Source organism: Eschscholzia californica, unplaced genomic scaffold (genome assembly GCF_041429995.1).
Source record: "Eschscholzia californica isolate CP2 unplaced genomic scaffold, dmEscCali1.0.p SCAF_1, whole genome shotgun sequence".
Classification (NCBI taxonomy): Eukaryota; Viridiplantae; Streptophyta; class Magnoliopsida; order Ranunculales; family Papaveraceae; genus Eschscholzia; species Eschscholzia californica.
In genome coordinates, this window is record NW_028238198.1 from 20,619,370 (window position 1) to 20,646,178 (window position 26,809).

At 39.9% G+C, this 26,809-nt stretch overlaps 2 protein-coding genes across 2 annotated transcripts; both read right to left on the reverse strand.

The window, feature by feature from the left end:
• Positions 1-766: 766 nt before the first annotated feature.
• On the reverse strand, positions 767-3,398 carry LOC147565029 (BTB/POZ and MATH domain-containing protein 3-like). Its single transcript, XM_086666342.1, has 4 exons — positions 2,921-3,398; positions 2,209-2,551; positions 1,290-1,536; positions 767-1,164 (listed from the first exon to the last, which is right to left on the reverse strand). The coding sequence occupies exons 1-4, from the start codon at positions 3,256-3,258 to the stop codon at positions 1,070-1,072; spliced, it is 1,023 nt and encodes a 340-aa protein (XP_086522468.1). The 5' UTR covers positions 3,259-3,398; the 3' UTR covers positions 767-1,069.
• Positions 3,399-5,215: 1,817 nt separating this feature from the next.
• On the reverse strand, positions 5,216-21,534 carry LOC147565030 (BTB/POZ and MATH domain-containing protein 3-like). The gene is made up of 6 exons (XM_086644900.1): positions 21,509-21,534; positions 11,917-12,222; positions 5,909-5,972; positions 5,504-5,750; positions 5,294-5,378; positions 5,216-5,228 (listed from the first exon to the last, which is right to left on the reverse strand). Exons 1-6 carry the CDS (start codon positions 21,532-21,534, stop codon positions 5,216-5,218), a joined length of 741 nt encoding a protein of 246 aa, XP_086501026.1.
• Positions 21,535-26,809: the final 5,275 nt, after the last annotated feature.

The following is a 26,809-nucleotide window of genomic DNA, read 5'->3' on the forward strand; positions in this document are numbered from 1 at the left end:
TCAATAAAGATTTCTTGTTCGCCCGAGGACGTAGGCTTTAGGCCGAACCTCGTTAATTTTTGTTCGCATATTGATTTTGACTTAGCTTTTCGATTAATCTTCATAATCGGATCAATTTCTAGGATAGGTTCGATAGCTTCCGCGACTTTTAGTTATAACAGAAGTAAAGTTACAGCATCAGACTAAAAACTCTGAAAAATATAGCTCCAACCAAGCAAACCCTCCAATTTGTAACTTTCACGGCTATGAAGAAAGCCGCCACGCAGATTTTGTCAAAACTAGCAGTCTCTCAGTCAACCTGGGATCATATCCACGATCGCTCGAAAGAAATAGACATGTCTATAGTTGAGCAGTTGTCGAAACACAACCTCAACCGAATCCACCCCTTAAAATCTTAATATAGTTCAAACCACACCAGACAAGCCGGAGGGAAAAAATGCATAACATAATGGAAGTCAAGTGATTTCTTAAACTGCATCTGATTGAGTTTTTTTTAGTTGAAAGGCATCTGATTGAGTTGAAGAAGAAGAATTTCTAGTACTTCTACCACCTTAATGGCGGCTGGATTCTGGCCCTTAACTTTGTCGTGGAAGTAGAAGTGTAGTTTGGTTACCTTCTTTGAACTTTATTCACATGTGGTAGTGTTTTATAGCTAGCCCAATTCGTGTGGCATTGTTTTTGTGCCAATAAAAGAACCAAGAATTGTAGTAGCAGTGAACTAATAATAGAGAGAGCAGAAAGTATAATATAGATGCTTAAATAGTTATTAGAAGAGAACATCAATTATGAAATAAGAAACATCATGATTTATTAATTTTACTTCAATTAGGGACATATTTAACTTTCAAGGATGTTGACATTTTCCAACTAATATACAACTATTTATTTTATTAAATTATAAATATTGACTAGGTAAGAAAATTGTAAGCGTGGTTATCTTCGTTAAATTGCACTTAATCCGACATTTGGATACTAACTTATAATATTCTGAATTTACAGAATTCACCCTTTACAATTCAATTCTACTACTTTCAGTTACGCTAGCTTTTCCGACGAGGCATTGTGAGAGTCAACACTTATGTCTACAAACAAATTCCAAAAGCTCCATCGCCAATGAGGGGCAACTCGCTTTCAAATGTTCAAATCCTTCAGATTTCATGACCTCTGCACATAAAATATCCGAATTAACAAATAATAAATTAAAAACTCAATTTGACCAAAACTTAATATATCTGAAGGCTAATCTTATCATTTATCAACATTACTTAGCTTCTACCAACGAAACCCACCTCCTAAGTTTTCTGGTTTAGCAACAAATTGTAGACAAAAAGTCTTAAGATTGGAACAATGATGACTTTCTGCAAAAAATAGTGTTGTTGTCACTGTGCTTGTTGTAATTTCTTCACATAATCTCGACTCGCATAAGAGTTTCAATCTATCCAAGCCAAACCGGTCTGCAGCAGATAAAAGATCATGCACCATTTGTGACGGAGTGGAAAGGGAAAGCTCATCCGAGTACATAAACATGAGCATGGCCTGTAATACAACATGTAAATTTCATTTTCTAGATGCATCAAAAGAGTATATATATAGTCAACCAAATAGTCCGAAACTAACTACAACAAAAAAGAACGGCTGACCAAAGAAGTACCCTGTCAACATATCACATGTTGACAAGGCAGCGAATGTTAGATAATCTAGCCGGTCCAATGCGTTACCTGCTAACCGGATCACTCTGATACATGGTACTAGTAAGTGGCAGTTACCCCAGGGATATGTTATTTCCTATTGCAATACATTTTGGACTATTTTTCGAACCAAAATATGATCTCTTTGACACATACACATACACATACACATACACATACACATACACATACACACACACACACCACCAACATCCAAACATTATTTCTTTATAAATGTTAAACCTGAACCGTCAAAATAAGAAAATCTTATAGTTAACTACTCGTATAGACTTTTACAAAGTAATTGGATTAATTGAGACAAAAAATTTGGTGCGACAAACTTAGAGTACTGAAATGTGAACCCACTCGAAAAGGGTTCAAAGAATTGAGTACGAGCATAGATAGATTATTTGGTCAGTTCATTCAATTAATCATGCACATTGAAGCAACAAATAATGTAGTATAGGATATGAACATATAAAATATTACCTTGAAAACAAAAAGTAATATAAAATATTACCTTGAAAACAGAGGGTTCAACCTCCTTTATTAAAACTTTATCCATGTCTTTATTTGCAACTAGTCCAAAGAATTGGGCTCTAAATACTGGTGAGTGAGCAGCAAGTATCAATTTATGGGCTTTGAATGTTTCTTCTCCAACCTCAAAAGCAATATCAGTACCAATATCTGATTCCATCAACTCTTTGAGACTCTGGACCATATGGAGTGGGGGTATTGGAACTGTTTTAGGCTGCTGAGTGTGGTGTCTGACTACTCCCACAGTGCATATAATAACAAGACAATCATTCTCGAGAAAATGTGAGTTCTCTAGAGCTGTCCTTTTAATGAAAGTTGGATATCCCCTGAAAAGCAGTCCGAGAAGAAATGTATTCGTTAATTAAAAAACCTAATAAATAAAAATGTAGAGTTTACCAATATACCAACTAAAACCATAAGAAACTCTACAATAGTAGTGAAGATGTGATGGTGGAAGAAAAAACAAATGTTCAACAATAAAAAAAAAGAAAAGAAAAATCAAATACGTATTGTATCATCGTCATCAAAATCCAACGACACAACAGATGGTACATATATATGACTTTTCTAAAACATGACAAACATAATTCCTATCAACAAATGACGAAATAGTAAGAGCATAACTCATGTCTCAAATCGACAATGGTATATATATATATATCTCAAACTAAGTTGTTTGTTAGAGAAAATCATACCAAGACCTTGCGCCGAAAGAACTAACAAAACTTCTAACTTTATGTTTTTCTTTCTCACTATGATCTATTAGTGTGAACTTAACAAAAGCTTCGACACCATCGAGGTCGTTCTCCAACTTTATGAACACCGATACATACGATGGGTCGTCATCAGTACCTGCTGGGTAAAATTTCATCCTCCAATCGTAGCCTCCAACTTGGAATTTATCACTTGATATTGAATCCTGAGGAGCCATTCTGCTTTTAAGATGAGAATACCCTTTTATAATGAATTCACGGGAACTTTTATCCAGTTCACAAATTGACATTGAAGAAGAAGAAGAAGAAGAAGATTCCATCTTTATGTATTGGAATCTAAAACCCTATTATATAAATAGGAAACTAGAAACCCTAAATCTTGTCAAATAACGGGATGAAAGTTTCCTATTGGATTTATAGGGAGTAATAAATTGATGTGGTTCTTTCTCGTGGGAAACTCAAATTTGGAATTATGGAAACAGATTGAAATACTCCTAATTATGGCCAACAGATTAATAGAATTTAAAGATGAGAAACAATTGAATACTGACAGATTTGGTCGGAAATAAAGTAGGACATTAGTACAAGGGCGCTGCTAAAAGCACCCGCCCTAAAGGCTATTAGTGGGTGATGCTATTAGCAGGCGGCCCAAGACAAACCTCCCTAATTTTTTTTACTACGATGACCGATAGTTGATGTGATAAGCACATTAGCTTCCGAGTTAAATAAGAACGAGCCTGAAGCCCAACTTATAACCCAACTACATTATTTATGCTCTAATAACCCCAAATTTAATAACCCAGAAATTCCACTTCTTCTGGGAATCGAACTCAGGACGTCCAAGGACCTTTGGAGTTTATGTCAACACTTTAAACCACTTGGGCAACCAAGTGTTGACCTATCTCTAAAATTAGTCATTCATGATATCATTGATTCAATTACATGCAGATTCTCGACGATCTCAGCGCGCTCTACAGAGCGAGATTCAAGGTTTTGGATTGGGATTAGATTTAGATGAAAAATGAATTTATACTCCTTCGACTTGGGAGACTCAAGTGGTAACCCTATTATCGGAGGGTGATCATGAAGCCCCGTGGAGATTAAGACATGATACAGAGGAGCTTGGTGGAAGACTAAGAGGTCGTGAGATCATGTCGTCCCACTATTCTAGACATTCCAGTTCGACACCTCACATGTTGGCTTCTTCGAATTTAACCCCTAACATTTCTAGTGGATTATAACTTAAGTGGTAGCATATATAAGTGCTAAAAAAATCAAACACCCTCTACGCTACATTTTGTTGCTAGAATTAGATCAAAACATCAAAGTTTTATAGACTGACTGTTCGAGCCACCAACTAGTTTCAGTTACGCTTTTCCGCGGTCCTAATTTAGGGAGCCAATACTTCCAAAAGGATTTGCTTGTAGACTCCTTTTTCTCGCTCAATGATAGGTTTGATTCCACATATCTCACTTCAATTGTCTGCAAAAGCTCCTCCCGAATCCTTCGTTATCTCTTTCACCGTACTCTTTGTCGCCAAATTAAGGTATCCCAAAACTTAATAGGTTGAACAGTAAAAACTTAACCCTAAAATAATTATAACAAGAAAACTCACAGTAGTGTCACATTCTTAAAACTCGCTTCGAACCTCTGAAACCTTACTGCCGGCTCTGTTAAGACGGGATATTGTTCGGTCAAAGTATCAGAGTTGATGGACAAAGGTTGAAGAAAGATTTCAATCCAACAAGGGCTAGTGTAAAATTTTAGAAAGTAAACTTAAACCTATAAGATATATGTATTTCCAAACTATGATCTAGTATGTTCTTTTTGCAAATAAATGGTCTTTTTGCCTCATGACACTAATCCTACTCCCATGGAACTCACGAATTTGGGTCAGGACATCTATTATGTAAGGTTGCTCCAACTATGTCCTTTTTACTTGGAGAGATAGTAATTATCCCAAATGGGTTTGCTCTTTTACTCAAAATAATTGATCAAAGGGAAAATTTTTACACATTCACTTGAGGGTATCAGGTAAAAATGGCAAGCGAATTTAACATTTCGCTTGATGAAAAAAGCACAAAATTTTAATCAATCAATTTTGAACTTCAAAATCTCATAGTCACTTGTCCAAAGAACACCAACCAAACATCTTGTTGGTTAATCATAAATTTGCAACTTGTGCAAGTGGTTTATAACAATAATAGCTTGGAGAAAAAAAAACTTATAATAAAATATGCCATTTTAAGCAAGTTGTTTCCCCTTACACTTTCCCAGTCATTCTGGATTTCTGGGAGCAAACAATCCCAAAAGAATTTATTTTTCTTACTCAATAATAAGTTTGATTCCAGGCACCTCCCTTCAACTGCCCCCAAAAGCTCCAACGTCAATGAGGGCCAATTCGCTTTCAAATATTCATATCCTTCAGATTTCATTACCTCTGCACATAAAATACATCACAATCCACAAATAAGAACTTAAAACTCAATTTGAACAAACCTTAATATCTGAAGGCTAATCTTATCTTTTATCAACATTACTTAGTTTTGACCGAACAAAGCTCACCTTCCAGGTGACCGGGTTCAGCAACAAATTTAAGACAGAAAGTCTTAAGATGGGAACAATGGTGTTTTTCTGCTAATACTAGTGTTGTTCTAACTGTGCTAGTTATAACTTCTTCACATAATCTCGACTCACAAAAGAGTTTCAATCTATCCAAGCCAAATCGATCTGCAACAACTACGAGATTCAACACCATGTTTGTCGGAGTGGAAAGAGGAAGCTCGTCCGAGTACATAAACATGAGCATGGCCTACAATACAACATGTAAATCTCGTTAGGAATCTAAGTTCTATAAATCGTAGAACTTCTTAAAGAAGTATGTCTTATTCTATATGCATCACACAATATATAATGTCTACCGAATAGTCCAGCTTACTATAACCAAAAATAGCGTACAAACCGGTAAACCGTGAGCATATCATATTTTGACAATGTTGTAACTAAAGGACACGCGGAAGCTATCGAACCTATCCTAGAAATTGATCCAATTATGAAGATTAATCGAAAAGCTAAGTCAAAATCAAATATGCGAACAGAATTTAACGAGGTTCGGCTTTAAAGCCTACGTCCTCGGGCGAACAAGAAATCTTTATTGAAGGATAGATGAAGACGACTCACACAACCCGCAAGTTCGTCCCAAGATGGTACCGTATAGAAATTAACCTTCTATACTAAATCTTCGACGACCGAGAAATTTAACACCGCTAAAAAACTATGAACAAAAAACTCTCTTACTTGCTCTCTCTCTCTAGCTCTCCAAAGAAGAGTTGTTGTTGCTTGTGTTGATTGTGATACAAAGCACTCAAGTCCTCTATTTAACTATTAGTATAAGCCGGTTTAGGAATTAGTTTTAGGAATTGGTCTAAAAGATTTAGAAACCATTACAAACCGCCAATGGTACAAACCGCCTCTTTCACAATTTGCAACCATTACAAACCGCCAATGCCAATGTGAAACTGCCAATTTATGTCATCCTAATCTTTCAAACCGCCTACATGAATTTTGGAAACTGCCTCTCACAATTCTCCACCTCGTACACAATTTGATACTCTTCAAATTTTGGACGAACACCAGGATACTCCTTGTAAGATATATCTGCTTCTTATAACTTCATCTGACTGCACCATATAACCATGGCTGCCTACGTACCCTTTTATAGGATCAAGCCTACCGTAGTTCTACCAACCCTTCACATAAAGTTTACCTTGTCGCCATTACGCCCTTTCGGGCAACTTAACACGAGCCGATTTGTAGCAATTCCAGGCAATGCTGAAACTTGCTACATGTCACCACTTTAGTCAACATGTCCGCGGGATTCTCATCTGTGTGTACCTTCATGAGAGAAACATCACCTTCCTCTATGACATCTCGTACAAAGTGATACCTGACATCGATATGCTTAGTGCGAGCATGATGAACCTGATTCTTCGCCAAGTGGATTGCACTTTGACTATCACACCATACATCCACGCACTCCTGCTTAATCCCTAGATCATCCAGAAGACCCCACAACCACAATGCTTCCTTCACACCCTCCGCCATAGCCATATACTCGGCCTCCGTAGTAGATAACGCAACTGTAGATTGTAACATCGATCGCCAACTAACTGGAGCACCATGTACCCTAAATACATAACCAGTAGTAGATCGTCTTCTATCTAGATCGCCAGCATAATCTGAGTCAACATAACCGCTTACCTGACATGTGTCTCCACCAAAGCACAAACCCGTATCAGTGGTACCCTTCAAGTACCTCAAAATCCACTTCACAACTTCCCAATGTGTCTTCCCCGGGTTTGCCATAAACCTACTAACCACACTGACCGCTTGTGAAATATCCGGACGAGTACACACCATAGCGTACATCAAACTGCCAACTGCACTAGCATACGGTACACGATCCATATGATCCTTCTCCACCGTAGTAGTGGGAGATTGTTTTCCCGAGAGCCTGAAGTGTGGTGCCAAAGGTGTTGACACCGCCTTCGCATTCTGCATCCCGAATCGAAAAACTACTCTTTCGATGTAACCTTTCTGTTTCAAGTACAGTTTCTTACTTGACCGCTCTCTCTTAATCTCCATTCCCAGTATCTTCTTTGCAGCGCCCATGTCTTTCATCTCAAACTCTTGACTGAGTTGAGATTTCAACTTATCTATCTCCACCATGCTTCGAGAAGCAATAAGCATGTCATCCACATACAAAAGGAGATAAATGAAGTCACCTTCGTGAAGTTTCTTGATGTATACACAACAATCATAGTCACTTCTGCGAAAACCATGCTTTAGCATGAAAAAATCAAATCGTTTGTACCATTGGCGAGGGGATTGTTTCAATCCGTAAAGAGACTTCCTCAAACGACATACTTGATTTTCTTTACCCTCAACCTTGTATCCCTCAGGTTGAGCCATATAAATTTCTTCTTCCAAATCTCCGTGCAAGAAGGCGTTTTTAACATCGAGTTGTTCCAGCTCAAGATCACTATGAGCAACAATACTCAATAGCACCCGAATAGAAGTATGTTTCACGACTGATGAGAAAATCTCATTGTAGTCGACCCCTTCTTTCTGTGCATAGACCTTAACCACTAGTCTTGCCTTATACCTTGTACCCTTGATCTCGGAAGAATCCTCTTTCTTCTTGTACACCCATTTACAACCAATAACAGACTTCCTTTCGGGCAATGGGACAACCTCCCATGTCTTGTTCTTGTGAAGAGACTCCATCTCTTCTTGCATAGCAACCAACTAACTCTCTCTTTCCGCCACGGTAATAGCTTGTTCGAAGGTGACCGGCTCGTCGTCTTCCACCGAGAGTGCATACTCAACCACATTTGCCTGCCCGTAATGCCTAAGAGGTTTGTCTGACCCTAACCTCTGTACCGGCTTATATAACCGTTTCGGCCTAGTGTGTACCGAAACATCCTGTTGTTGTTGTTGTAAAACTTGTGTACCTTCCCCTTGAACCTCCTCATGATCGGGTTCATCAATTTCCTCATCCTGAGTATTATCCTGATGCTTCACCTGATCATGATTCCTAGAAACCCGTTGGTCTTCGGCTTCTACTTCCACTACTTGAGCTTTAGTAAACCCAACATCACCACAACTAGGCACCGTAGCTTTCGCCATAGCTACAATAGATTACTCATCAAACACCACATCTCTGCTGATTACAAACTTCTTGTCTTCCGTACACCATAGCCGATAACCCTTGACTCCTGTAGCATATCCTAAGAAAATTGCCTTCTTTGCTCTATGGTCAAGTTTGTTACCTTTAACATGGTAATAGGCTGTACAACCGAAAACCTTAAGTCTCCCGTAATCTGCATGTTTACCTGACCACACCTCGTAAGGTATGCCGCCATCTAAAGAAGAATGTGGAGACCTGTTCACAATATAACAAGTTGTAGCAACAGATTCCGCCCACCATTCTACGCCTAATCCCGAATTGGAGCGCATACATCTAGCATTCTCAAGTAGTGTACGGTTCAATCTCTCTGCGACTCCATTCTGCTGAGGTGTGTTTACTACTGTCCAGTGCCTCACAATGCCTTCCTGATTACAAAACTCCTTGAATGCCCCATCCGTGTACTCGGTCCCATTATCCGACCTTAACGTCTTCAGCTTTCGACCAGTTTTGTTCTCAACCATTGCTTTCCACACCAGGAATGTGTTGAATACCTCATTCTTATGCTTCAAAAAATAAAGTCAGACAAATCTCGAATGATCATCAACGAATGTAACAAAATACCTGGAACCACCCTTGGAAGGTAACTTTGCCGGTCCCCAGACATCGGTGTGTACGTAGTCTAACACCTCTTTGCTCCTGTGCTTGCTTGTAGAGAACGTCACCCTGTGTGCCTTCCCGAACACACAATGCTCACAAAACTCCATGCAAGGCTTCTTCATGTCCTTCAACAAGCCTTTCCCGCACATCAAAGATAGACCCTTTTCTGACGTATGCCCAAGGCGCATATGCCAAAGCCTCGTACTAGCCGTTGGATCCCTTCCACTGATTCCTACTGCTACATCTCCCGTAATTGTTGTCCCCAAAAGTTTGTATAAATTTCCGTAACGAGTACCTCTCATTACCACCAAAGAACCCTTAACGACTTTTATGGAGCCATTCTCTATAATTATCTTACAACCGTTCCTCTCCAACACACCAAGGGAAATTAGATTTTTCCGCAAATCGGGTATGTGTCTTACGTACGTCAATGTTCTCACCACTACATCGTGCATCTTGATACGTATTGTTCCGAGTCCCACAGTTTTACATATACTATCATCACCCAGTATAACTGTACCACCATCTATACTCCTATAGGTAGTAAACCACTCCCTATTTGGACACATATGATGTGACGCCCCTGAATCAAGCATCCACTTATCGGAGATCTTCTCAGACACCTCTGTCACCGAGAAACATTCGTCAGGGTCTTCTGACACATATCCCGCCTCTTGCATCTCTTGTTTCCCCTTGTAGTCTTCGTTCTTTTGCTTCAACTTTCTCTTTGGACAAGCCGCTTTAAAGTGGTCAAGCTCACCACAACTAAAGCACGTTTTCTTGAAAGAGCCTCTAGATTTGGATCTAGATTCCTTTCCCTTTTCCCTTTCATTACTCCTCCCCCTCGTTACAAACAACCCTTGTGCTTGATCCTTGTCTACTCCACCCGACGCCATACTGCTAGTAGCAACCTTACGAAGGTCATCCGTTAATAGCGAATTTCTCGTCTCTTCCATGCTTAGACTATCACCAACAAGCATCAAAGTTTGAACAAGGTTTTCATAGGATTTTGGCAATGAAAGTAACAATATGAGGGCTTGGTCCTCATCCTCAACCTTAACATCAATATCCTTCAAATCTGAGATAATCCTGTCAAACCTATTCACATATTCCTGAATAGAAGAACCCTCTTCCATTCTACATGTGAATAATTTAGATTTTAAGTAGACCCGATTCGTTAAAGTTTTCGTCATGAAACTGCTTTCTAGCTTTAACCACACACTCGCCGCCGTTGTTTCTCCGTCTACTAGGAACGCCACGTCCCTCTCAAGACACAACATAATGGTTGCTCGTGCTTCGAGATCTAACTCCTCCCAATCCTCATCTAACATATCTCCTGGTTTCTTTCCCGCCAACGTCTTGTGTAATTTCTGCGAGATTAGCAGATTCTTCATCTGCATCCGCCAATAAGAAAAATCGTTTTTCCCATTGAACTTCTCTATCTCATATTTCCCTGATTTGACCGTACCACTTCTCGATCCCATCTTCTTCTTCGTTCAATCTCAACAAGGCTCTGGTACCAATTGTTGTAACTAAAGGACACGCGGAAGCTATCGAACCTATCCTAGAAATTGATCCGATTATGAAGATTAATCGAAAAGCTAAGTCAAAATCAAATATGCGAACAGAATTTAACGAGGTTCGGCTTTAAAGCCTACGTCCTCGGGCGAACAAGAAATCTTTATTGAAGGATAGATGAAGACGACTCACACAACCCGCAAGTTCGTCCCAAGATGGTACCGTATAGAAATTAACCTTCTATACTAAATCTTCGACGACCGAGAAATTTAACACCGCTCAAAAACTATGAAAAAAAACTCTCTTACTTGCTCTCTCTCTCTAGCTCTCTAAAGAAGTGTTGTTGTTGCTTGTGTTGATTGTGATACAAAGCACTCAAGTCCTCTATTTAAATATTAGTATAAGCCGGTTTAGGAATTAGTTTTAGGAATTGGTCTAAAAGATTTAGAAACCATTACAAACCGCCAATGGTACAAACCGCCTCTTTCACAATTTGCAACCATTACAAACCGCCAATGCCAATGTGAAACTGCCAATTTATGCCATCCTAATTTTTCAAACCGCCTACAAGAATTTTGGAAACTGCCTCTCACAGACAAGGTAGCGAATTGTGCGTGCAATGAAAAGATGACATCTCAATGTCCATTCTCGACGCTGGGCAATCTGGCCAGTTCAATGTTATTGGGTAGGCTAGGGAGGGGTATACCTCTTTATATATATATATATATACATATATATAAGATACACCACCAACTTCCAAACATTCTCTATAAAGCTTAAATCTTGATCGTCTAAATAAGAAACTCTTGTAGTTAACTACTCTTATAGATTTGTAAAAAGTAACTCTGTTAATTGAGACAAAATTCCGGTACCCCAAATTTGGAGTATTGGAATGCAAATCCACCCAAAACGAAAACATAGAATCAGGTACGCGCACATGGCACATGGCTGGGGATAGATCAGAGTATATGGTGACATTAAGCCAATTCATTCAACAATCATGCATAATATTGAAGCAACAAATAATGTAGCAGAAGATATGAACATTTCAAAGTTATGAGAAAAGTACAAAATATTACCTTGAAAACAGAGGGTCAACCTCCTTTATTGAAACCTTATTATGTCATGATATCCAATTAGTCCAAAGAATTGAGCTCTAAATACTGGTGAGCGGGCAGCAAGTATCAATTTATGGGCTTTGAATGTTTCTTCCCCAACCTCAAAAGTAATATCAGTACCAATATCTGAAACCATCAACTCTTTGAGATTTTGGCCCATATCGAGTGGAGATATGTGAACTGTTTTAAGCTCTTGAGGATGGTGTCCGACTACTCCCAATGTGCATCTACTAACAAGACAATCATCCTTGACAAAACCTCCGTACTCGAGGGCTCTCCTCCGTGTGAAAGTTGGAAATCCCCTGAAAAACAATCCAAGAAATGTACACTTAAATAAACAACTGTTTTATCAAAGATTGTCTCTAACCAAATAAAAAGAACATGTTGAGTTTTCCAATGTAACAACTATAACCGAAACCTAATAAAAGGAAATTTTTTTTTCAAGAAAGCCTTTTGTTATAACTAAAAGTCGCGGAAGCTCGAACCTATCCTAGAAATTGATCCGACTATGAAGATTAATCGTAAAGCTAAGCCAAAATCTAAATATGCGAACAGAATTAAGGAGGTTCGGCTTTAAAGCCTACGTCCTCGGGCGAACAAGAAATCTTTATTGAAGGATAGATGAAGACGACTCACACAACCCGCAAGTTCGTCCCAAGATGGTACCGTATAGTAATAACCTTCTATACTAAATCTTCGACGACCGAGAAATTTAACACCGCTCAAAAACTATGAAAATTTCTCTCACTCTTGCTCTCTCTCTAGCTCTCTAAAGAAGAGTTGTTGTTGCTTGTGTTGGTGTGTAGATTACAAAGCACTCAACCCCTATTTATATATATTATAAGACAAAAAATTGGAAACTGCCTATTGAGCCAAAAAATTTGAAACCATCCCAATTTGGCACTAAACCGCCATAAGCTAATTTGGCACTAAACCGCCTAAGCCAATTTGGCACTAAACCGCCTCTCCACTTTTAGAAACTACCCTCTTACAATTCTCCATCTCGTACACAATTTGATACATTCAAATTTTGGACGAACACCAGGATACTCCTTGTAAGATATATCTGTTTCTTGTAACTTCATCCGATTGCGCCACATGACCATGGCTGCCTACGTACCCTTTTACAGGATCAAGCCTACCGTAGTTCTACCAACCCTTCACATAAAGAAAACCTTGTCGCCATTATGCCCTTTCGGGCAACTTAACACGAGCCGATTTGTAGCAATTCCAGACAATGCTGAAACTTGCTACATGTTACCACTTTAGTTAACATGTCCGCGGGATTCTCATCCGTGTGAACCTTCATGAGAGAAACATCACCTTCCTCTATGACATCTCGTACAAAGTGATACCTGACATCGATATGCTTAGTACGAGCATGATGTACCTGATTCTTCGCCAAATGGATTGCACTTTGACTATCACACCATACATCTACGCACTCCTGCTTAATCCCTAGATCATCCAGAAGACCCCACAACCACAATGCTTCCTTCACACCCTCGGCCATAGCCATATACTCGGCCTCGGTAGTAGATAACGCAACTGTAGATTGTAACATCGATCGCCAACTAACTGGAGCACCATGTACCCTAAATACATAACCAGTAGTAGATCGTCTTCTATCTAGATCGCCAGCATAATCTGAGTCAACATAACCGCTTACCTGACATGTGTCTCCATCAAAGCACAAACCCGTATCAACAGTACCTTTCAAGTACCTCAAGACCCACTTCACAGCTTCTCAATGTGTATTCCCCGGGTTTGCCATAAACCTACGAACCACACTGACCGCCTGTGAAATATCTGGACGAGTGCACACCATAGCGTACATCAAACTGCCAACTGCACAAGCATACGGTACACGATCCATATGATCCTTCTCCACCGTAGTAGTGGGAGATTGTTTTCCCGAGAGCCTGAAGTGTGGTGCCAAAGGTGTTGACACCGCCTTCGCATTCTGCATCCCGAATCGAGAAACTACTCGTTCGATGTAACCTTTCTGTTTCAAGTACAGTTTCTTACTTGACCGCACTCTCTTAATCTCCATTCCTAGTATCTTCTTTGCAGCGCCCATGTCTTTCATCTCAAACTCTTGACTGAGTTGAGATTTCAACTTATCTATCTCCACCATGCTTCGAGAAGCAATAAGCATGTCATCCACATACAAAAGGAGATAAATAAAGTCACCTCCGCGAAGTTTCTTGATGTATACACAACAATCATAGTCAGTTCTGTGAAAACCATGCTTTAGCATGAAAAGATTAAATCGTTTGTACCATTGGCGAGGGGATTGTTTTAATCCGTAAAGAGATTTCCTCAAACGACATACTTGATTTTCTTTACCCTCAACCTTGTATCCCTCAAGTTGAGCCATATAAACTTCTTCTTCCAAATCTCCGTGCAAGAAGGCGGTTTTAACATCGAGTTGTTCCAGCTCAAGATCACTATGAGCAACAATACTCAATAGCACCCGAATAGAAGTATGTTTCACGACTGGTGAAAAAATCTCATTGTAGTCGACCCCTTCTTTCTGTGCATAACCCTTGGCCACTAGTCTTGCCTTATACCTTGTACCCTTGATCACGGAAGAATCCTCTTTCTTCTTGTACACCCATTTACAACCAATAACAGACTTCCCTTCGGGCAATGGGACAACCTCCCATGTCTTGTTCTTGTGAAGAGACTCCATCTCTTCTTGAATAGCAACCAACCAACTCTCTCTTTCCGCCGCGGTAATAGCTTGTTTGAAGGTGACCGGCTCGTCGTCTTCCACCGAGAGTGCATACTCAACCACATTTTCCTGCCCGTAATGCCTAAGAGGTTTGTCTGACCCTAACCTCTGTACCGGCTTATATAACCGTTTCGGCCTAGTGTGTACCGAAACATCCTGCTGTTGTTGTTGTAAAACTTGTGTACCTTCCCCTTGAACCTCCTCATGATCGGGTTCATCAATTTCCTCATCCTGAGTATTATCCTGATGCTCCACCTGATCATGATTCCTAGAAACCCGTTGGTCTTCGGCTTCTACTTCCACTACTTGAGCTTTAGTAGACCCAACATCAACACAACTAGGCACCGTAGCTTTCGCCATAGCTACAATTGATGACTCATCAAACACCACATCTCTGCTGATTACAAACTTCTTGTCTTCCGTACACCATAGCCGATAACCCTTGACTCCTGTAGCATATCCTAAGAAAATTGCCTTCTTTGCTCTATTGTCAAGTTTGTTACCCTTAACATGGTAATAGGCCGTACAACCGAAAACCTTAAGTCTCCCGTAATCTGCATGTTCACCTGACCACACCTCGTAAGGTATGCCGCCATCTAAAGAAGAATGTGGAGACCTGTTCACAATATAACAAGCTGTAGCAACAAATTCCGCCCACCATTCTACGCCTAATCCCGAATTGGAGCGCATACATCTAGCCTTCTCAAGTAGTGTACGGTTCAATCTCTCTGCGACTCCATTCTGCTGAGGTGTGTTTACTACTGTCCAGTGCCTCACAATGCCTTCCTGATTACAAATCGATAAGTCGATTTCTCTCTGTCTTGGCTTCATTTAGACAGAGTTTCCTTTCTCTAACTTATAGAGAGATAGACGATTTAAAGAATAATGATTTATCAATATTCTTTCTTTCGGTTAATGTAGTCGAGGCGAGAATAGATTCTCTTTCCTTAAGACATTTTACACCCCCGTAACAGTACCAAACGTTAGGGTAAATGCCTTCGGGATACAACGACTAACCTTTCAGAATTTTAAGATGGTACTTCTATATTCTGAAAGCAGACGAACCTTTGTCAGTATTATGAGCTCTTGGACTAATGCGGATGATCTTCTAGATGCTTCGGAAATTCAAATTTCACTCGAAACTTCTTTCTTCCTTTTTCCAGATATTCTAGTCTAACCAGAACTTCTAGAAATACTTCCTTAATTAGATATTCTAGGCTAACCAGAACTTCTAATTGTTACAAGGGAAGAGAAGAAGAGAATGAATTGAATTGATGAAAAATGAAGTGGGTTTGGTGGGTTTATATAGGAATTGAATAGGTGCATTTGCCTTTTGGGTTCAAAAGACATAGCTGTTCGAAACTAGGGACTTTAACTGAATATTAAGAGTCGGTTCATCTTGGGCCATCAGATCGAGCTTGAAAACACGGACGGAACGCTGGCCGTCAGATGCGGTTCGCGCGTGCCCGAGAGATGCCCAACAGAGAAGAAGCTCGGCCGTTAGATGATGATCTGGTGGGATCCCGCGTCTTGCTCGACACGGGATTAGCGCGGACCGTTGGATCCGCGAGGATCCAACGCTTCTGCGCTCGGCCCGAAGCTGTCCCGCCCCCTCATTTGCGCGACCGTCGGATCTTGCAAAATCCCGCGCATTGAACGCCTACCGTCCAGATTAGGACGTGCGCGCTTCGCTTGAACGGTCCCTATTTTAACTTGTCCTCTTTGACGATTTAGTACCTATTTCAACCGATCTTCGTTCAAACTTTAACCTTGAATTTCTCATTCATCCGGAATCGGATTTGAGTGATTCTTGGCTCTAAATTGTAGAGCTCGACGAGACGAACGCAATGGCGCGTTCTGTTTTCAATTTCCTTTTGAAAATCCATTTGCAGCCTAGAGGCTTACAACCCGGTGGGAGGTCTACTAGCTCCCATGTATGATTTTGCATGATGGATTCTATTTCACTATTAACAGCTTCTTTCCAGAATGGAGCTTCTGGAGTAGCCATTGCTTCTGTGAAAGTTTGAGGTTCATTTTCTACCATATAGGTTAGAAAATCAGGACCAAATGTCTTAGCTTTCTTTGTCCTTTTGCCCCTTCGAGGTTCGAGTATTGTTTCCTCGATTTCCATATCATCTTCTTTAGATGTTTCTGGATTTTCCTCTTCCTCATCTCTTACACGTTTTTTACTTTCAGATGAGACTTCTGTATTCTATTTGAAAGGAAAGATGTGTTCAAAGAACTTAGCATCTCTCGATTCCAGAATGGTGTTGACGTGTATATCTTCAATTTCAGACTTCTGCACTAGAAATCTATAGGCGCCACTATTTATTGCGGGCCCTATGTATACACAGTCCACAGTTTTAGGTCCTATCTTGACCCGTTTAGGAGGAGGAACTAATAGCTTCGCTAGGCACCCCCACACTTTCGTGTATTTAAAGGATGGCATCCTTCCTTTTCATAATTCATATGGAATTTTACCTGTTTTTCTACGGGGTAACTTATTTAATAAGTGATTAGCCAATAATATCGCCTCCCCCCACAAGTTCTGAGGTAAACCAGAACTTATTAAGAAAGCGTTCATCATTTCTTTTAATGTTCTGTTTTTCCGCTCTGCTACACCATTTTGTTGAGGTGTATAAGGAGCCGTCGTTTGATGAAGTATTCCATTCTTCGCACATATCTCGGCGAAAGGAGAATCATACTCTCCACCTCGATCGCTTCGCAAAGCCTTAATCTTTTTATTAAGTTGAGTTTCCACTTCGGTTTTATAAAGCTCGAACTTATCGATTGCTTCATCCTTACTCCTTAGTAAGTAAACATAACAAAACCGAGTGGAGTCATCGATAAAAGTGATGAAGTACTTTTTACCACCTCTGGTTTGAACCATCTTTAAGTCACAAATATCACTGTGAATTAAGTCTAGAGGTTCTGTGTCTCGTTCTATTGATTTGAACGATGTCTTAGTCATTTTTGATTCTACACATGTTTGACATGTTCGTTTTGAATCAATTTCGACTTTCGGAATTAACTCTAAGTTCATTAATTTCTTTAATGACTTGTTATTCACATGTCCTAGTCTTTCATGCCAAATATTAAAGGACTCAGCAATATAAACGGAATTATTAATTTTAATAATAGACGCCTTTGGCGTTACAGAGGTTACATATAGTTTAAATAACCCCCCACATAAGTAGCCCTTCCCAACATACATCCCATTCTTAGACAAGACGAAGTTGTTTGACTCAAAGACTAGTTTGAACCCATTCTTACTTAGAAGAGAATCAGAAACCAGATTCTTTCGGATATCTGGAGCATGGAGTACATCGTTCAAAGTTACTTCCTTTCCTGAAGTGAACTTTAGTATGATCTTCCCTTTTCCTCTGACCCGGGTGGTTGAGTCGTTTCCCATGAACAGGGTTTCTCCTTCACCTACTTCGTTATAAGAAGAGAAGAGGCTTTTGTCACCACAAATGTGACGAGTTGCTCCGGTGTCGACCCACCACTCTCTCTGGTTGTTAACCAGGTTAACTTCAGCTACCACTGCACAGAGGTTCAAGTTCTGAAGTTTCTCAGTCACTTCTTCGGCTTCAGTAATCATAGCACATAGATTCTGAGTTTCGGTGTCTTCTACCAGCGAGGCTCGGTCATTCGCCTTCTTATGTCTTTTGCCGGTTTTGGAACGACAATCCTTAGCTAGATGACCTCTTTTGCCACAGTTGTAACATTGGCCGAACCTGGTCTTTTTCTTCGTCTTTCCTCCGTCTTTAGACGGATGCTTACGCTTCTTACTTGGACTAATCTCTACAACGTTCACATTCGAGAGTCTTTTAGAGTTCTTCTCGGCAATGCGACTGACCTCTTCGATTCGAAGCTTTAGGATGAGTTCTTCAAGGCTCATATCCTTATTCTTGTGGCGGAGATAATTTTTGAAGTCTTTCCACCCTGTGGGTAATTTTTCAATCAGAGCTTGGACCTGGAAAGGTTCATTCGTTATCATGTTCTCTGCCTGTAGTTCATGTAGGAGACTCTACAGTTCTTGGACTTGGGTCATAACTGGTTTTGAATCAGTCATCTTGTAGTCCAAGAATCGTCCTACGATGAACTTTTTGACACCCGCCTTTTCAGTTTTATACTTATTGATAAGGGTGTCCTCACAGTTGTTTAGATGTTTCTATAACCGAATATAGATTATAGAGTCCGTCATCTAAACTGTTCAGGATATAGTTCTTGCACAAGAAGTCTTCTTGTTTCCATGCATCTATTTCAGCGATACGTTGCGCCTCATCCTCTATTTCTGCATGGGCGGGTCTCTCTTCGATTAAGTATTTAACCAGACCCAATGTCGTTAGGTTGAACATCATCTTCAACTTCCATCGGTTGAAGTCAGTTCCCTTGAACTTCTCTGGTTTTTCCCCATTGTTGGTGTTAGGCGGAATGACTCGTAGAGAAGTTCTTGTTCGTGCCATTTCGTTTTCTGAAACACAAAGAAAGTAAACCAAATTAATATCTTATAACCAGAGAAATAATCGTTGTAAAATGTCTTAAGATTGTTGTTCCTCTGGTTATTAATCGATAAGTCGATTTCTCTCTGTCTTGGCTTGATTTAGACAGAGTTTCCTTTCTCTAACTTATAGAGAGATAGACGATTTAAAGAATAATTATGATTTATCAATATTCTTTCTTTCGGTTAATGTAGTCGAGGCGAGAATAGATTCTCTTTCCTTAAGACATTTTACACCCCCGTAACAGTACCAAACGTTAGGGTGAATGCCTTCGGGATACAACGACTAACCTTTCAGAATTTTAAGATGGTACTTCTATATTCTGAAAGCGGACGAACCTTTGTCAGTATTATGAGCTCTTGGGCTAATGCGGATGATCTTCTAGATGCTTCGGAAATTCAAATTTCACTCGAAACTTCTTTCTTCCTTTTCCCAGATATTCTAGTCTAACCAGAACTTCTAGAAATACTTCCTTAATTAGATATTCTAGGCTAACTAGAACTTCTAATTGTTAGAAGGGAAGAGAAGAAGAGAATGAATTGAATTGATGAAAAATGAAGTGGGTTTGGTGGGTTTATATAGGAATTGAATAGGTGCATTTGCCTTTTGGGTTCAAAAGACATAGTTGTTCGAAACTAGGGACTTTAACTGAATATTAAAAGTCGGTTCATCTTGGGCCATCAGATCGATCTTGAAAACGCGGACGGAACGCTGGCCGTCAGATGCGGTTCGCGCGTGCCCGAGAGATGCCCAACAGAGAAGAAGCTCGGCCGTTAGATGATGATCTGGTGGGATCCCGCGTCTTGCCCGACACGGGATTAGCGCGGACCGTTGGATCCGCGAGGATCCAACGCTTCTGCGCTCGGCCCGAAGCTGTCCCGCCCCCTCATTTGCGCGACCGTCGGATCTTGCAAAATCCCGCGCATTGAACGCCTACCGTCCAGATTAGGACGTGCGCGCTTCGCTTGAACGGTCCCTATTTTAACTTGTCCTCTTTGACGATTTAGTACCTATTTCAACCGATCTTCGTTCAAACTTTAACCTTGAATTTCTCATTCATCCGGAATCGGATTTGAGTGATTCTTAGCTCTAAATTGTAGACCTCGACGAGACAAACGCAATGGCGCGTTCCGTTTCTGAGTTTGACGAGTCGGGTCGAGCCAAAATCGACTCCGATTCCAACATGGATTCAGTGGCCAAAAAATTGGATTTTATATTAAAGAGAAAAAATGATGAGAGACAAAGTTTACAGAGAAAAATTTTAGAGAGAGAAAGAGATTTATGTGACATAGTTAAAAGAAGGGTAATTTTGTAATAGAAATTCTGACTTTAACGATCTATCGACGGTAAATGCAAAAAAAGGTTCATCTGGGTATCTTGGATAAACTAGAGACATGAAAAGCTGGTCATAAACTAGGAGGTCAATTGGGAAATAACCATTAATCTTTATGTAGGATGCCCGTAGGGGGCATCCAAACTATTCGTCAATCAGAACTGATTAGGGACAATCTTGTTTTGAATTCACAACTTAATCAACTTAGTTATTTTTTAACTCTAATCTTCATTTACACTTCCGACCATCATCACAACTTCTAAGTAGGGTCATGTTTGAGGGGTGCAACCGGTGCGGTCACACAAAGCCCTTCAAACCACAATATTTCTCAAAGAGCGAGGGCTCGTAAGTACAAAATTTAATAATTTGACTGTCTAAAATTATTTGATAAAAGAAATGTATTTTAGTTTGTAAACATCTTGTATAACAAGCATGAGTTACAAGTTTAATATTCCCCGTTGTAATTTTTTTTGTTTATTTTCTGAACTCATTATTAACTCGAAATATTAGTTTTTTTTTGAATAATTTGATTTAATATTAAGAGGGAAAAACGGATATGCAACCCAAGAGGGCAAACAGGAAATGTTAGTACTAAACATTCGTGGAAGCTATCGAACCTATCCTAGAAATTGATCCGATTATGAAGATTAATCGAAAAGTTATGCCAAAACTAAATATGCAAGCAGAATTAACGAGGTTCGGCTTAAAGCCTACGTCCTCGGGCGAACAAGAACCTTTATTGAAGGATAGATGAAGAGGACTCACACAACCCGCAAGTTCGTCCCAAGATGGTACCGTATAGAAATTAACCTTCTATATTAAATCTACGACGACCGAGAAATTAAACATCGCTCAAAACTATGAACAAAATTTCTCTCTCACTTGCTCTCTCTCTCCAGCTCTCTTTAAAGAAGAGTTGTTGGTGATAATAGTAGAGGCTCTCAAACCCCATATATATATCAAAAAACTTCCAAAAAATTGATGCCAATTGGAGTCGGCGGAACCGACCTCACCAAACCTCCTCTTTTGAAACCGCCATAATTCAAAACCAATTTGAAACCAAAATTTGGAAACTGCCTATGAAGATGTTAAACCGCCTCCAATAAAAACAGCCTCTTACAATTCTCCACCTCGTACACAATTTGATACACTTCAAATTTTGGACGAACACCAGGATACTCCTTGTAAGATATATCTGCTTCTTGTAACTTCATCCGACTGCGCCATATGACCATGGTTGCCTACGTACCCTTTTACAGGATCAAGCCTACCGTAGTTTTACCAATCCTTCACATAAAGTTTATCTTGTCGCCATTACGCCCTTTCGGGCAACTTAACACGAGTCGATTTGTAGCAATTCCAGGCAATGCTGAAACTTGCTACATGTCACCACTTTACTCAACATGTCCCCGGGATTCTCATCTGTGTGAACCTTCATGAGAGAAACATCACCTTCCTCTACGACATCCTGTACGAAGTGATACCTGACATTGATATGCTTAGTACGAGCATGATGAACCTGATTCTTCGCCAAGGGAATCGCACTTTGACTATCACACCATACCTCTGCGCGCTCCTGCTTAATCCCTAGATCATCCAGAAGACCCCACAACCACAATGCTTCCTTCACACCCTCGGCAATAGCCATATACTCGGCCTCCGTAGTAGATAACGCAACTGTAGATTGTAACATCGATCGCCAACTAACTGGAGCACCATGTACCTTAAATACATAACCAGTAGTAGATCGTCTTCTGTCTAGATCACCAGCATAATCCGAGTCAACATAACCGCTTACTTGACATGTGTCTCCACCAAAGCACAAACCCGTAGCAACAGTACCCTTCAATTACCTCAACACCCACTTCACAGCTCCCAATGTGTCTTCCCCGGGTTTTCCATAAACCTACTAACCACACTGACCGCCTGTGAAATATCCGGACGAGTACACACCATAGCGTACATCAAAGTGCCAACTGCACTAGCATACGGTACACGATCCATATGATCCTTCTCCACCGTAGTAGTGGGAGATTGTCTTCCCGAGAGCCTGAAGTCTGGTGCCAAAGGTGTTGACACCGCCTTCGCATTCTGCATCCCGAACCGAGAAACTACTCGTTCGATGTAACCTTTCTGACTCAAGCACAGTTTCTTACTTGACCGCTCTCTCTTAATCTTCATTCCCAGTATCTTCTTTGCAGTGCCCATGTCTTTCATCTCAAACTCTTGACTGAGTTGAGATTTCAACTTATCTATCTCCACCATGCTTCGAGAAGCAATAAGCATGTCATCCACATACCAAAGGAGATAAATAAAGTCACCTTCGCGAAGCTTCTTGATGTATACACAACAATCATAGTCACTTCTGCGAAAATCATGCTTTAGCATGAAAAAATCAAATCGTTTGTACCATTGGCGAGGGGATTGTTTCAATCCGTAAAGAGACTTCCTCAAACGACATACTTGATTTTCTTTACCCTCAACCTTGTATCTCTCAGGTTGAGCCATATAAATTTCTTCTTCCAAATCTCCGTGCAAGAAGGCAGTTTTAACATCGAGTTGTTCCAGCTTAAGATCCCTGTGAGCAACAATACTCAATAGCACCCGAATAGAAGTATGTTTCACGACCGGTGAGAAAATCTCATTGTAGTCGACCCCTTCTTTCTGTGGATAACCCTTGCCCACTAGTCTTGCCTTATACCTTGTACCCTTGATTTCGGAAGAATCCTCTTTCTTCTTGTACACCCATTTACAACCAATAACAGACTTACCTTCGGGCAATGGGACAACTTCCCATGTCTTGTTCTTGTGAAGAGACTCCATCACTTCTTGCATAGCAAACAACCAACTCTCTCTTTCCTCTACGGTAATAGCTTGTTTGAAAGTGACCGGCTTGTCATCTTCCACCGAGAGTGCATATTCAACCACATTTGCCTGCCCATAATGCCTAAGAGGTTTGTTTGACCCTAACCTCTGTACCGGCTTATATAACCGTTTCGGCCTAGTGTGTACCGAAACATCCTGTTGTTGTTGTTGTAAAACTTGTGTACCTTCCCCTTGAACCTCCTCATGATCGGGTTCATCAATTTCCTCATCCTGAGTATTATCCTGATGCTTCACCTGATCATGATTCCTAGAAACCCGTTGGTCTTCGGCTTCTACTTCCACTACTTGAGCTTTAGTAGACCCAACATCACCACAACTAGGCACCGTAGCTTTCGCCATAGCTACAATAGATGACTCATCAAACACCACATCTCTGCTGATTATAAACTTCTTGTATTCCGTAGACCATAGCCGATAACCCTTGAGTCCTGTAGCATATCCTAAGAAAATTGTCTTCTTTGCTCTATTATCAAGTTTGTTACCTTTAACATGGTAATAGGTCGTACAACCGAAAATCCTAAGTCTCCCGTAATCTGCATGTTCACCGGACCACACCTCGTAAGGTATGTCGCCATCTAAAGTTGAATGTGGAGACTTGTTCACAATATAACAAGCTGTAGCAACAGATTATGCCCACCATTCTACGCCTAATCCCGAATTGGAGCGCATACATCTACCCTTCTCAAGTAGTGTACGGTTCAATCTCTCTGCGACTCCATTCTGTTGAGGTGTGTTTACTACTGTTCAATGCCTCACAATGCTTTCCTGGTTACAAAACTCCTTGAATGCCCCATCCGTGTACTCGGTCCCATTATCCGATCTTAATGTCTTCGACCAGTTTTGTTTTCAACCATTGCTTTCCACACCAGGAACGTGTTGAATACCTCATTCTTATGCTTTAGAAAATAAAGCCAGACAAATCTCGAATGATCATCAACGAATGTAACAAAAAACCTGGAACTACCCTTGGAAGGTAACTTTGCCGGTCCCCAGACATCGGTATGTACGTAGTCTAATACCTCTTTGTTCCTGTGCTTGCTTGTAGAGAACGTCACCCTGTGTGCCTTCCCGAACACACAATGCTTACAAAACTCCATGCAAGGCTTCTCCATGTCCTTTAACAAGCCTTCCCGCACATCAAAAATAGACCCTTTTCGCACATATGCCCAAGGCGCAGATGCCAAAGCCTCGTACTAGCCGTTGGATCCCTTCCACTGATTCCTACTGCTACATCTCCCGTAATTGTTGTCCCCAAAAGTTTGTATAAATTACCGTAACGAGTACCTCTCATTACTGATGGGTCATGAAAATGTCCCATCTGAGTCGTTTAATTTAGTCGAGTTAGTTTGTTTCGAGCCTTTATTGTAATAAAATGGTTGGTTTTCTTGATTATGTGTCTTTTGTAGAGTTATGTGTGAAAAGCGATTAAAAACGGGAGGAAGTTACTTGAAGGGCATTTTGGTCTTTTGGACACAAGGGTATTCTGGTAAATTTGACCAAGTTCAGTGCATGGGTGAGAAGTAGAGTCCGATACGAGCTCGTAGGAGAAAACGGAAGTCAAATCGGAGTCCGGATGAGTGAAATATGCTAAGTCAAAGTTGAAGTCAAAGGAAGTGGACCAGTGGGACACTGTTGGGCACCATTCTGGCTGGTGGGACACAACAAGGTGACGTGGCACGTCCTGAATGCACAAAACGGGTGGTCCCCTCTTTTCTCCTTTTAAGCCCTCTGGAAATTACTTTTATACCCCTCCTTTTTGTCTCACTTTATGTTCAACCAATAAGAAATCATTTCTTGAGTAGAAAGCAACCCTAACTTCCTATTTTAACCCTCTTTCTCCCATTTTCTGCCAATTAACTCCTAAAACCCTAGCCATCAACCCATCTATAAGTAAATGTCTACCTCTTTCATTTCTCTCTAGACTTGAAAACCCTCTCATTCCCTCTCCTCTTTTAGCCTCCATTCTTTTACTACCCATTCCATCATAATTTCTTTCCAATATCTTTCTTTTCTAATTTCTTCATCTAAACTTCTAATTTCTCCATAACTTCTTCTCTAAATCTATTTCTCTTTTAAATTTCTCTTCTATCATCTTCTAAAAAAGCTACTATTTGGAATCTTTGGTGTAATATTATTGAACAAATTTGGAGCTAATATTGAACATCAACATGGAGGCACATGGAGCTATGGATCTAGATCTTCTTTGGTGATTTCTTTTCATTTTCCATTTAATTCCATTTAATTGTAGTTTAATGAATATTTCTCTAGATCCAATGAATAGCTAATCTTATATTTAGGGGTTATGATGAAACCTATTATGGATCTTTTTAAGATATGTGATTTGATTAATTAAACTTTTTTATTGTGCTTTAATGTCTTTAAATACATGAATATGAAATGCTTTTATCAAGAATATCTCCAGAAATTTATATAGTTCATTATATTAAATTTTGAGTTATAAAGAAAGAGGCTTAGTTGATTAATTATATGTGTTAAAAAGTGAACTAATATGGTGGATTCTAAATCCTAGATTTTTCTTTCTCATCTTACCCCCTTCCTATTTAGTTTGTCATTATTTTATTATTTTCAAAATCAATCAAGTCAAGGAAAGGTTGTGTTAATTTAAGATTTAGATAAAATTACTTGTCCCTTTGAACGATTTCCCGATTTACAAACTTTACTATAACTTGATCCCTACACTTGGGGAATAGACTTTTTTTAGGCCTATCAATTACCACCAAAGAACCCTTAACGACTTTTATGGAGCCATTTTCTATAATTATCTTACAGTCGTTCCGCTCTAACACACCCGAGCGAAATTAGATTTTTTCGCAAATCGGGTATGTGTCTTACATCCGTCAATGTTCTCACCACTCCATCGTGCATCTTGATACGTATTGTTCCGAGTCCCACAGTTTTACATATACTATCACCACCTAGTATAACTGTACCACCATCTATACTCCTATAGGTTGTTCTTCTAAATGTTTGTCAATTATTTCAACACTTTTCAACCTCACTTCCAACTCATGTCATTTCATTAAGGCTTCACAATAGTTATCACATGCTTGTAAGATTTCTCCAATCTAGAAATCCTTCGTTAGTTAATTTAACATAGAGATGCTTTTAGTTCGTTTTTATTGAGCCCGGTTATTCCTCCTTAGAGAATTAGAGGAAGTTAGCCAAAATAAATGGTTCTTTAAAAAAAAAATTTAACACAAATTTGAGCTGCCGCCCCTGAATCAATGATTGCCAATCATATCATAGACTCTTATTATGGGTGAAGACAAATGTTCATTTGTCCCACCAATATTGGGGCTGCATTCCAACTAGAGTACGTCGTCAAACAAGATTTAGAGAGGGAATTTGTGCTCATAACTCCTCGGATTAATAATGAATTACCATATGTGAGTATTCAACGATAGTTT

Coding starts and splice junctions, on each gene's coding strand:
- LOC147565029 (XM_086666342.1), bottom strand. CDS start 3,258: ATGGAATCTTCTTCTTCTTCTTCTTCTTCAATGTCAATTTGTGAACTG. Junction 2,552..2,920: donor TCTTTCGGCGCAAGGTCTTG/GTATGATTTTCT, acceptor ACTGCTTTTCAG/GGGATATCCAACTTTCATTA. Junction 1,165..1,289: donor TAAACCAGAAAACTTAGGAG/GTGGGTTTCGTT, acceptor TTTTATGTGCAG/AGGTCATGAAATCTGAAGGA.
- LOC147565030 (XM_086644900.1), bottom strand. CDS start 21,534: ATGGCGGTTTCAAAAGAGGAGGTTTG. Junction 12,223..21,508: donor GTTTCAAAAGAGGAGGTTTG/GTGAGGTCGGTT, acceptor ATTGTTTTTCAG/GGGATTTCCAACTTTCACAC. Junction 5,751..5,908: donor CAAAATATGATATGCTCACG/GTTTACCGGTTT, acceptor GTTGTATTGTAG/GCCATGCTCATGTTTATGTA.